The following is a 12595-nucleotide window of genomic DNA, read 5'->3' as shown; positions in this document are numbered from 1 at the left end:
GGCTCGATCCCAGGACTCTGAGATCATGACCTGAGCTGAAGGCAGAGGCTTAACCCACTGAGCCACCCAGGTGCACCGACATAGAATTTTTTAACAAAAATAATAATTTGGGGACAAACTGAATGGCTTAATAAATTGTTATAGTCACATAATATAACACAAAAAAGAATGAGTATAAATGACAGCTATATACATTATATAGATGAATTTTATATTTATAATTTTATATTTTTATATATTTTACAGTTACAATATCAAGTGACAAAATTATGTGAAAGAAAATGGATATGAACTATTGTACTGACATTTAATATGTCAGTATTAAAAATGCACACAAAATAGATATTCTAAAAAGATGTGATATAGATGAAATAATATGTAGTAATAAATATTTAAACAAATTTTATTAATTAACGATACAAAAGACTTTGGGAATTTTTATGCCAGCTTTTAAAACCTGAAATATGCAACACCTTTTGACTAGTTTTCAGATAAATCTAATTGACATAAGAAAAGGTGGAAATTTACCTGCCAATTTTCTATAAAATAACATTTAATGTTATTTTTAAAGTATCGTTTATCTCATTTTCATTTAAATTCAGTTTTTGCATTGCATCATATCGTACAAAATTTAGTATATTAGTGTGTCTATTCTATTTAAAAACTAGTATATCTGTTGTACTTATACATATATTTGAAGGTACATGATCAAAGTTTTTGGTGACTCTATGGGTAACCATAAAGTGGTGAAAGAGGACTCACACTTCTCAAAACTTACTGCAAAGCTACAGTATCAAGACTGTGTGGTATTGACATAAAGATAAACCTTCAAATTAGTGGAGCAGAATTGAGAGTACAACCTACATTTGCAGTCAATTGATTTTCATTAAGGGCCCAGAAAAATTTAAAGGGAAGATAATACAAATGGTGCTGGGACAACTGGATATTCATATGTGAAAAAATGAAGCTGGATTCTTACCTCAAACCATATAAAAAGGTTATATCAAAATTGATTAAGAGCTCAATATAAGAGCTAAAACTACAAAATTCTTAGTATAAAACATAGATGTGAATATTCATGATCTGGGATTAGGCAATAGTTTCTTGGACATGACACCAAGAGCAAAAGCAACAAAAAAAATATACAGATAAACTATACATCATCAAAATGAAAAGCTTTGTGCTTCAAAGGGCACTATCAAGAAAGTGAAAAGACAACACAGAATGGGAGAAAAGTTTAACAAATCATGTATCTCGCAAGAGGCTTATATCTTAAATTACTAAAAACCAATAAGAAAACAAATAATCCAATTAAAAACAGGCAAAGGGTCTGTATAAACAGTTCTCCAAAAAAGATATACCAGTGGCCTATAAGCACATGGAAAGATGCTCAACATCACCACCTAACAGGAAAATGCCAATCAAAACCACAACAAGATAGCCCTTCGCACCACTGAAATGGCCATAGTCCGAAGGCAGATAATAAGTATTGGTGAGATGTGGAGAAACTGAAATCCGCATACACTGATGGAGGGAATATAAAAATCCTACATTTTCAAAGGAGGATATCAAAGGATCTCCTTTGAAAATGGTCTAGCAGCTCTTCAAATAGATGCACATTGTGAATTTCACTCCTAGGTACATACCTAAGAGAACTGAAAACATATACTACTCAAAAAATTCTACACAAATATAAAATTATACATGAATATTAATATATTAACATTAATAGCATTTTCATAATAGCCCCAAAGTATAAACAATCCAAACGTTCATCAACTCATGAATGGGTAAATACATCTCAGTAAAATTAGAAAAGGGCATGGGAGAAGTTTTAGATTACGAGAGGATATGAATAGTCCTTTAAGGGTGGGTAAGATTTCCACAGATTGGTAAGAGTGCCTAGAATTGCAAAAGGACATTCACAGGTAGTCCACATTTTTTTAGATGAGGGGGTACAGAGGTAGATGTAGGATTTTATAGTTATTTTAAATAGAGCTCGGTATAGCTTGGCAGAAAAAAAAATACTGATTCTGGATTGCAGGCGTGGGTTCTCATTTAAGACTTCTCAGTAATTAAACAATGTAGTTTGGGCAATTCACTGAACTTCTTGGGTCTCAGGTGCCTCATGTTTAAAGTGAAGAAGTTGGACTAAGTTCATCTTTACTATCCAAACTCTAAATAACATACAAATATTCTCTCTTGTGATACCTTTAACATTAGTAAAAAGACAATTTTTCCCACACACTTTTTCATGAAGTAAACAATATTCAATAGAAATAGTATACCACAGTAAAACTCACAAGGTTCAATGAATTGTAGCCTTTTATAATACTAGATACATAAAGTGACCTCATCATTCTTTTCTCTTCAAACTCGGTATTGACAATTATTCTATTTTTGTCGTTCTTTCTCTTTCTCTTTTTGAAGTCTTTGTTGTTGTTGTTAGGAAATATAATTTGAAATAAAAGGTTTTCTAATTAACTGGATGCCAGTGTGCAATGAAAATAATAGGTTTTTATTTGGAAATTATGCATGCCCCAACTTCTGGGAATAACAAGACAATTTAAACAAACAAAAAGATAAGTTATTCTGATCTCAAGTTTCGACAGAACTTAACAGAACTCCTAGCTCATGTCCTTTCTCAATCTGAAACCCAAAAGGGGTAAGGGGGTCCATGCATGTGGGTTCATGAATAAGACATACCTGCTCATCTCTAGAAATGACTACATCTTCCCCTGTTGTTGATTAAAACATTACTGTTGACTAAAACACGAATGAGATGATTATCAACAAACTTTACTGTTTTATCTAAGGACTAACAGAATACATTTGAGTGTTTTGATACCTACTCAGTATGATGCCTAATGTTAGAGGGGAACAGAAGGATTTTCTCTCTAGTTTTTAGGTAAGAGACAAAAGATTGTATATAACAGAGAGAGAGATCAAGGAAAGGTCATAAGGAATTGCTTCGAATCATTATAGCAATAATAATGACCACTTATTAAAGTGTCCCTCCCACCCTTGTCACCTACAAAGAATTCTCTATGTAAATTGCCTCTAACTCTAATATGGTTGAGAAATGTTACTATTTTCACTTCTCAAGTGAGGAAATTAAAGCCCAGAGATTTAAAGATTCTTATCAGGTGCAAAGGAGGTCAGAAGGATGAGACTGCTACAGGCTATAAGAATTGGAGGCAGCTCTTTGAAGGACCTAAATAAAGGCTGACGAGCCCTTTGAAGGGCAGCAGAGATGGAAGGGAAAGGCAGCCAGGTGGAGGGCGGGAGGCCCAGGAGAACAGACCTTGAGGAAGAGCCTGGAATGGAAGAAGCATGACCTATGGCACTGACGTCTGTGTGACATCTTTGCAGAATGAGTTGCACTGGAAGAAAAGCCACTAGTTCTAGAGAAGGAGTCAGGAATACAGAAAACCTTGAAAGTCAAGATTTAAATTAAGTCGTTGAGAGCTCCATGGAGAGAGTGACATGATGTAGATGTATTTTATTTTATTGTTAAATTTTGTTTAAATTCAAGTATAACTAACTGAGAGTGTTATATTAGTTTTAGGGAACAATGCAACGATTCAACAATTGTATATACATTTCTCAGTGCTCATCAGGGTAAGTGTACTTTTAATCCCATTTATCTGTTTCACCCATCCCCCCCACCTACCTCCCCTCTAGGGACCACCAGTTTGTTCTCTTTATTTAAGAGACTGTTTTATGGCTTGCCTCTTTTTTCCTTTGTTCATTTGATTTTTTTTAAATTCTACATATAAATGATATCATATGATGTTTGTTTTTCTCTAACTTGTTTCACCCTCTATGTCCCTTATGTCCATCCATGCCATGTGGCAAATTTTCATTCTATTTTACAACTGAATAATATCCCATATATCATCCATCTATATACGGACACTTGAGTTGCTTCCACATCTTGATTATTATAAATAATGCTGCAATAAAAATAGGGGTGCATATGTCTTTTTGAATATTGTTTTCATTTTTTTGGCAAATACCCAGTCGTGAAATTACTGGATCATATGGTATTTCTATTTTTAAGTTTTTCCAGGAACCTCCATACTGTTTCTCACAGGGGCTGCACCAATTTACATTCCCACCAACCATGCATGAGGGTTCCTTTTTCTCTACATCCTTGCCAACACTTGTTATTTCTTGTGTTTTTGATTTTAGCCATTCTTAGTTTTAATTTGCATTTCCCTGATGATTAGTGATGTTGAGCATGTTTTCATGTGTCTGTTGGCCACCTGTATATCTTCTTTGGAAAAATGTCTATTCAGGTTTTCTGCCCATTTAATTGGCTTATTTGTTTTCTTGGTACTGAGTTGTATAAATTCTTTAAGTTGCAGAAGTTATTTATATATTTTAAATATTAACCCTTATCAGATATATCATTTACAAATACCTCCTTCCATTCAGTAGGTTGAATTTTTGGTTTTTTGACTGTCTCTTTTGTTGTGCAGAAGCTTTTTATTTTGATGTAGTCCCCAAAGTTTAATTTTGCTTTTATTTCCCTTGCTAGAGGAGACTTACCTAGAAAAATGCTGCTATGACTGACGTCGAAGAGAGAGGACTCGAGTAAATAAAATCATAAATGAAGAAGGAGAAACAACAACCGACACCACAGAGATGCAATTGTATTTTAAAGATTAGTTTTGTGGGTGTGTAAGCAACATTAGAATGGGGTAAAACTGGAACCACCAAGGAAAGCTAGAAATTTTCAGCATGAAATAATGAGGATCTGGATATAGTAGTGGAAAAGGAGAGAAAAGCACACTCTAATATTTTAGCAGTAGAAATAGCAGAAGTTAGAACCAAAGTAAGCACAGAAATGTGGGGGCTGGGGGGTAGGGAAGAGTCAGAGGTGACCCACTGACAACGTTGGTACTTTCTTTTCACTTTTCAGAGAGATAAGGAAGAACTGGAAGAAAGAGACAGGGTTTCTAGCCTCAGCCTGATGGGGTGACCTGTAGCAAACTCACATTCCTTACAAAAATAATGGCAGTAAGACAACTATTTGAGAGCAACCAGCACAGGTAGATTGTGGGGCTATAGAAAAGAGAACAGGAATTTGTAGGGTCAGCTCCTCATTTATCCTGGCTGTTCCCACGTTTTCCTTCCACAGCAATATGCTGGGTGTTATATAGGTAATAAACACTCAAAAATACTTCGTTAGCTCTTTAAATGGTACAATAGAGTATTGTAAACATTTAATGTATGTTATATTCAATAATCAAGGATCATGGCATAATCAGCTGCATAAGAAAAAAAAAGTGTAACGTCCCTTTTTCCCAGGAATAAGTAAGTACATTCATTTGATGGGTTTCTCAAGTTCTTTGTCACTTCCTCTGATGCCTGGCAAATAAATTGTAGGTCAAATATATGGTACACTACCGCTGCACTTTATGTGCCAAATGTAAATGTTATTGTACATGGGAGTCCTCTGTACAATCAATGTAAAACTCATATATCCTTGTTGTGGGATTCAATGTATAATTTTACTATTTTAAATTATTTCAGAGGTTTACGGCGATTGCGTATTTGCTTTTTTTGATGAGTTGCTGGTGACATGCATTGTCTATTTGTTAAATCCTTGTTTATTGAGGTAATATCCAATTACAATATTGTTCCTATGGGAAAGTATGATCTATTACATGGCCACCAACCTAATGAGATAATTTCTCAGCACTGTGATGAAAAGCAAGGGCAGCCTCTATTTTCAGCTGAATTTTTATATGAACAATGAAGTATGTTTCAGAATACCATTTCAATATATTTAAATAAGCAGTTCATATAAATAATACTCCAGTAGCAACTCTTAAGTCCAACATGATTATAAAACTTGAATGAAGAACTATTTAAAGCAATATAGCATAATTATATATAGAAAGGTAAGTATATGACTCATAAGGAATTAAACCCTACATCTTTCCTCCTTTACCTTTTCAAAGCCATGCTTATATTCCCAGAAGCACATTTATATTATTCAACCGAGTAACTAGTTCCTTCATTTTCCTTTTAGAGACCTCAATTTAAAAGAAATAAAAGCTGCTTTTCTGAGGGCATGTGTATTTCATACAAACATATCATTGAAAAGTACTCACAATCTTCATCCGTCTGTACTATGAGTTCTTGACTTTCCTTCCGTCCCTCAGGATTCATGAGGATGAGTTTCACACTGACATTGGTATACGGTGAAAGGTTAGTGATTGTATGTTGAGGGTGTGAGTTATCTGTGTCCCAGCTTACTTCTTCTCGCACTTGCTCCTGTCCTCCGACTTGGTAACAATAGTGGACTGTGAGATTATAACTATGGCAACGAGTGACATTATATCCAAATGGCTCCCAGCGGATAGTGATTTGTCGAGATTTGACTTCTACCACTTCCAGTTTTCTTGGGCCACGCATGGGATCTAATATAGAAAAGAAAAGGAGAACAAGAAAACATAAGAGAAATGAATGATAAGAGTTCTGGTGAAGCCCAAATGTCAGATAGTCCTCCTTATTCCCAGGATCTGGTCTTCTCTTCTTCCATGATTAATGAAATCCCTAAAGCTTAGCTGGGCGTAGCACCACCCAGAATTAAGACTAGAGTTTTTAGTGTCTTCTGCAGTGAGATATGGCCATATGCCTACATTCTGGAGAATGGCATACGAGATGAGATAAAGAACAGTTTCTGGGAGGTATCTGTAAGAAGAAAGGCTCACCATCTTTTTTTCCCATCTTCCTACCCATTAGGTATATTGAAGATATGATGTTTTTTGCTCCTGCCACCATGACGGACCAGGAAGCCCTTAAAGATTAACCATTCAAAGTAATGATGAGGAAGGATCCAGAGTTCCTGATAATGTTGAATTACTGTAATATCCTGGAACTGTCTACTTCTGAAACTTTCATTAGAGAGAAATACAGTGCTTTTATTTAAGGCTCTTTTCCTCTGAGGCTCTGAAACATGAAACAAATCTTAATGCTCATTGATAAATATATTTTATCTTTTAAAATTAATTTGTAATTATGTAAATGGAAAACATAAGAAAAAAGCTTGAGAATTCAGCATGAAATAATATAATGATTAGAGAACATAAACTTCTGAGCAGGACTCCAGGCCTTTTGTGACTTTTGATTTGTATAGAATTTCATGCAATTACTGATCTTTCCTATCCCTGACAATGTCTTAGTATTATTCTTGAGCCCAAGCTCCAGATACAGAGTTTCAAGCTTAGAAACCTAAATGGCATGCAGGGAATATAAGCATTTTAAATGGTTTAAAAGAAAGAATATATACACAGGCTGCTTAAATGTCTTTATGAAATGATGATGAAAATACAGTAATATTAAATACATAACATTTACTGAGTACTTATTATGTGCTACACACTTTTCTAAGAAGTTTACCTTTTATGGGTTTGGGGAGAATCTGATCTTAAATGTTCTGTTTTGGGATATCCATAAATACACTTACTCCATATAGTCTGATTTTTTGCTTTCCATAATTGTGGTCATCAGACATGAATGCAAAGAGATCTATAATTGGTAAGGAAAAGTCAGCATGAAAACTTGAGAAATAATAGCTACCATTTACTGTACGTGCATTTATTATATGTAGCTTGCTTTATATGTAGTCTTTATTCCTCAAAACAATCCTGAGAACCAACTACGATTCTTCCCAATACATAGATTAAAAAATTGCAGCCAAGGGTTGGTTCAACAACTTGGCTCCAGGCTTGATTGTGGCTATGAATTCATACCTGTCTGACAATGAGACATGCTGCTTTAACTCACTACTGCAGTGTCTCTACCAAAGTAAAAGAAAATGAGATAAAAAGAAATTGGAATATTCAATATACCCCAAACTTCTAAAACATGACCAAAGAATGTAAAATATAGTAAAGATTGCATGTATTTAATCTTGGAACACAGGTGTTGTGAAGACTCTTCTCTTTCTCATGCCATAGAAGAGGGATCTAAGCCATGTTCCCAATTCACTTTGGCAGACATCCCTCCCTATACTTTGTGGCTACCGGAAATTTATCTGGACTGTTACTGAAGTTCATTTCTTGATTTCCATCTGTGCATAAATTCCTGGTTTGCTCTTAAGACCTAGGGAGAACCTAGAACTACTGCCTTTCCTGTGACCTCCAACAAATGAAAACATTTCAACTGAAATAATGCTTTGGTTTTTTATATGCAAGATGGGATTTATCTGCCAGATATCTGCTCAAACCATAAAATAAGGTTAATAATGATCATTCATGCTACTCCATCCTGTAATAACTCTAGGAACCAAGGACGAGTAAGACAAAGGCTCCCCCAGGGAATCTTGAGTGGAATTACCCTGGAATGTTCCTTACTACTAAATCAATTTTTTATATTTAAATTACTAGTGTTAGGGGAAATATCATAAATAAGTTATTTATAAATAAATTGAAAGTTTTTTTTCAAGTCTAGTGACTTTGTACAATGCAAAGGAAATGTCTAATTTTATATAATGCTTCATTAGTTTAATGTTTACAAAAACTTTTAATAAGCTCCAGATCCCTTATACATAAGCAGATTAACATGCATCTCTTTGCCGGCTTCCTTATTAATCACAGGTATCCATTAGAAGTGTTCTAATGCATTTTCCCAAGGTTTTCATTAATCTTACTTACTAATAAAATGACTAAATATTTCAGATATCAGTTTAAACAATGCTGTTCTACCTTAATTTCCATAGAAACCTACTTTCTACTGCACAAATAAGCCTGCATCAATTCAGTACTTCTTAGTCAAGGAAATACAGACATGAAAGAAATTCCACAATTAAAAACCCAAGAGTTCCGTTTACTGCTCAAGTTTTCTTGACATGCATGCTAGTTCCCTCTCTGTTAATATCTCTAAAAATTCCATTATGGTAAAATTGTTTCAAACTTTACATAAACTTGCCAAGTAAAATAGTTAAGGATAGCACAAAACAACCATATCTGTGACCAAGTTTCCAGAGTCCCTACTGTCAAGAGAGGTAACTAGCAGACTAGAGATAGGGGCTGTATGAAGTCTAAAGCTTACACAAAAAGAGGTTTGTGCTCACTGACTTGCATCTTCAAGATTCTGGCTAACAGAAACAAAACTATCTTATAGAGCTGTTACAAATAGAGTATCTGTACTTATGTTCTTCCTGGGCCTTTACCTAGGGTATAGTGCTGTTGTGTCTCCTACAATGGCCATACCAAAATGGCAGGATAAAATCGTATCAACAAGGGCCAGGGATGAATGCCACTTTGACCATCATTCTATCCCAATCATTCTATGACTTCTTCTACTGGTCGAAAGCTTAAGACAGAAGCTGAATCAATACCACGACACAGGCAACACAGTCCACCTTAGATGGAGACCTGTCATTTCTCTTGGGCCAGAAGGGAAGAGTTAGGTAAGCGTGATGGGAAAATGAGGTCTGATAGCATAACTGGATGCTATGCATTAACCAGTAGCTGTGATAACACACTGTTTTGAGGGTAGTGTTGATAGGCAAAGTCCAATGACTCAGGGAAACTGAAAATCCTTCCAACTCATCCCAAGCAAATGGCCCGATTTCATTGTCTCTTTTTTTTCCTTCTCTTCTGCTATTCTTCAAATTGAGCTCTGATCCAGAAATGGTTTATAATGGTTACATCTTAAGTTAGTGTTTTGTAGTACCTTTATCTTCAATAATTATGCTGGAACCATTTCTATTAGCGTGCTGCTAAGTGTGAATGAGGCATTCCATAGGGACATTTACTCTAGTGAGTTCTACTGATGATCACTGCAGACTTTGAAGGGCACTGTTGTAGAAATATATCACACTGGAAGCAATAAATGGCAACTTTATAACCAGAAATGTGTAATTTCAGTAGGCTAATTACAACTCATACTGCATTTCTAGGAGCAGAATGCGAGCACTGTCAACAAAATTTGGAATGTATTGCTACCATTAGATGCACACAAAATAAATCTCTTAGGGTTAGCTAACAGGGCAATTAATTATATTCACAGAACCACTCGTTGTCAGATATCTGCTTCTTTCTCCTCAGAATCCTAGAGATACTACTGAGGACATGAGTCGCTTCCAAGGCCGTTTGTCTTCACACTCATACCCTCGGCCCTCACTGGAATGGGTCTCATGACAGGCCCCACTGGCATGAATCATGAGGCCAGCCGGCCAGGTCTGGGCCTACGGGCTCATGATAAGAGACTAGAACAGCCTCCCTGAGGAGCGCAATGGCTTGTCTCACCTGCAGCTTAGTCGGGGAGTTCTTACCGCTTCCCGGGCTGGTGGCAGCATTTTTCATTCTGTTCTCTTTCTGCCAGTTGCAGCCAGGTTTCCTGCAGAGAAGTCTGACAGTCGCAGTCCTGACCTGAGGGACCAGCAAGCCCCGTTCTAGCCTCCGGCACTTCTGCATCCTATTTAATCAGTGATCCTGGCTTCTTCTACACTCAGTCCTGTTTTCCCATGAATAAGGGCAGAAACGGACTGGTAGGATCAATTTCCATTGCAGGTTCAATTCACAGCTCATTTCTTTGGAACTCGGCTCTTTACTTCTATTACTACTACGGTGCTTTTTCAGAAACTCAATTTCAGAACCTGTGAGAGATATCTGGGTATAATTTCAGGACCCTGCCATTGATCATCAAAAACACAGATCACAACCAATGCTCCTGCTAATAGGTTTTTTTCTCTTTCCCCCCTCTTCACAAACTATCCAGAGGTCTATTACAATAAAAGGAATCACAACCAGAATGGCCTGGTGGGCCCCCTTTGACACCTTTAGCTACCCTATTTCTGCCTCATCAGTCACACAAAAGGAGACAAATAAAATCACAATGGCTTTCTCTACTCATCGGTTAAATCAGAGCAATATCTGATTAATTAATATTATGTTGGCTTACCCAATCATTCAATACTAAGCAGCAAGGATTCCAGGCATGTGGCACTGTTTTCAAGTGACTCAGCTATAATTTTTGGACTAGACAATGTTTTCCAGAGTTTAAAAAGTGCCCTTTGTCAGTGAGGCTGAAAATTTAATTTATAAAATTTGTAAAATTTAATTTATGCTACCCTACAGGCATGTATATATCTGGGATGTAAATTGAATAAATTAAAAGTTGCCATAAGAATTACATGAATTTGAATAGTCTCTTCCACCAAAATATTTTTTTCACAGGTATTGTATGAATTGTTTTGGATTGTATCATAATTAAAATCAAGAAATGTACTTGAAAGCAGTCTAGTTTTCTTAACTATTTCACACAATCCTATATAAAAGGATAGTTTCTTCCTAAATAAAAAAAATAAATTTCAGAAATAGTCCTAATTAAAGAGATGAGAAGACAGGCCTATTGAATAAATTTGAATGGGAGTATAGCAACGTCAAGCCTCACACAAAATCAAACATTCTGCTTTCTTTCTTGGTTTAGGATGGACCTACTCTTCATAATGTCCATTGTGTCTTCCTAGTGTGGGTTTGAACTTGGCCTAACTGATAAAGGTATGTTACCTATCATCCCATGTTGCTGGAAAACGGACTATACACTTATATTGATTGTTTTAATTTTCATCACAGAACAAAGCTGCAGCTGCTATTCACATTTTAGGGAAAATGTAAAGGATTCTTACATAATAAAATGACTAGGATATACATATGAAGGTGAGAACATAGACCCTCCAGGAAGGAGGCTAAAGTTGTATAAAGTGCAAATAGGAGTAAACCACTCATAGCCTGGGAGGGAGAATTCTCTTGCGGTGTCATGTGAACTGAAAGAGTAGAGGGGACAAATGCTTTGTTTAGGTTTTGGTTTGGTTTTTACAATAAAAAAATAAAGTATATATATATATACTACATACATACATATATATATATATATATATATATATATATATACACACACTATATATGTATTTATATATAGAGATATATATCTCAGGTCTTTGGTTAATCATCTAATGTGTGTGTTTTTAGGATAATTTCTCCAAGTGTTTCAGAATAATATAATTTTGTAAAGTTTTATTTATTTATTTATTTGAGAGAAAGAGAGAGAGAACATGAGTGGGAGGGATAGAGGGAGAGAATCTCAAGCAGACTGAGCACGGAGACCAATGTTGGGTTCGATCTGATGACCTTAAGATCATGATCTGAGCCAAAGTGTTGGATGCTTAACCAACTCTGCCACCCAAGCACCCCCTGGATAATATTTTTTAAGCAATTTTTTTTTTTAGCTTAATGTTCCTAAGTAAAATTTGTTGAAAGGTGAGCGGAAAAAAAGAAGCAGTGAATATTTTACTGTTGACAACTTCTGAAGTAAAGAAATGTAGCCATTGACAAAGTATTCAATGGCAATGACATCTGTCATATTTTATTCTGCCTGAATTGGTTAGCTGCACAAAATAAGGCTAGGAGTCACACAATGGTTGAAAGATGTTATTCTGGTAAACATAAAATGTTCTTTTTGTTGGTGTTAATTTAAGGTCTTTGAAATTCTTTTAAGGCCTTTGAAATTTTAAGTAATAAAACCTTTGAAACACATTGAAAAGTACCAAATAAAGCAATCACCTGTGTCC

The 12595-nt window shown here is 35.5% G+C and overlaps 1 protein-coding gene across 10 annotated transcripts in view; it reads right to left on the bottom strand.

Annotated features, from left to right (window-relative positions):
• PTPRM (protein tyrosine phosphatase receptor type M) overlaps positions 1–12595 on the bottom strand; it is a 765571-nt gene that overhangs the window by 293845 nt on the left and 459131 nt on the right. For all 10 annotated transcript variants that reach the window (XM_032875725.1, XM_032875726.1, XM_032875727.1 and 7 more), the window contains one exon: positions 6126–6434. In XM_032875725.1, the coding sequence (XP_032731616.1) occupies positions 6126–6434 (309 nt within the window). The remainder of the gene's footprint in view (positions 1–6125; positions 6435–12595) is intronic.

Source organism: Lontra canadensis, unplaced genomic scaffold (genome assembly GCF_010015895.1).
Source record: "Lontra canadensis isolate GAN:19392208 unplaced genomic scaffold, GSC_riverotter_1.0 scaffold57, whole genome shotgun sequence".
NCBI lineage: Eukaryota > Metazoa > Chordata > Mammalia > Carnivora > Mustelidae > Lontra > Lontra canadensis.
Note: the sequence above shows the minus strand (reverse complement) of the source record. Positions and strands in the feature narration are given on the sequence as shown.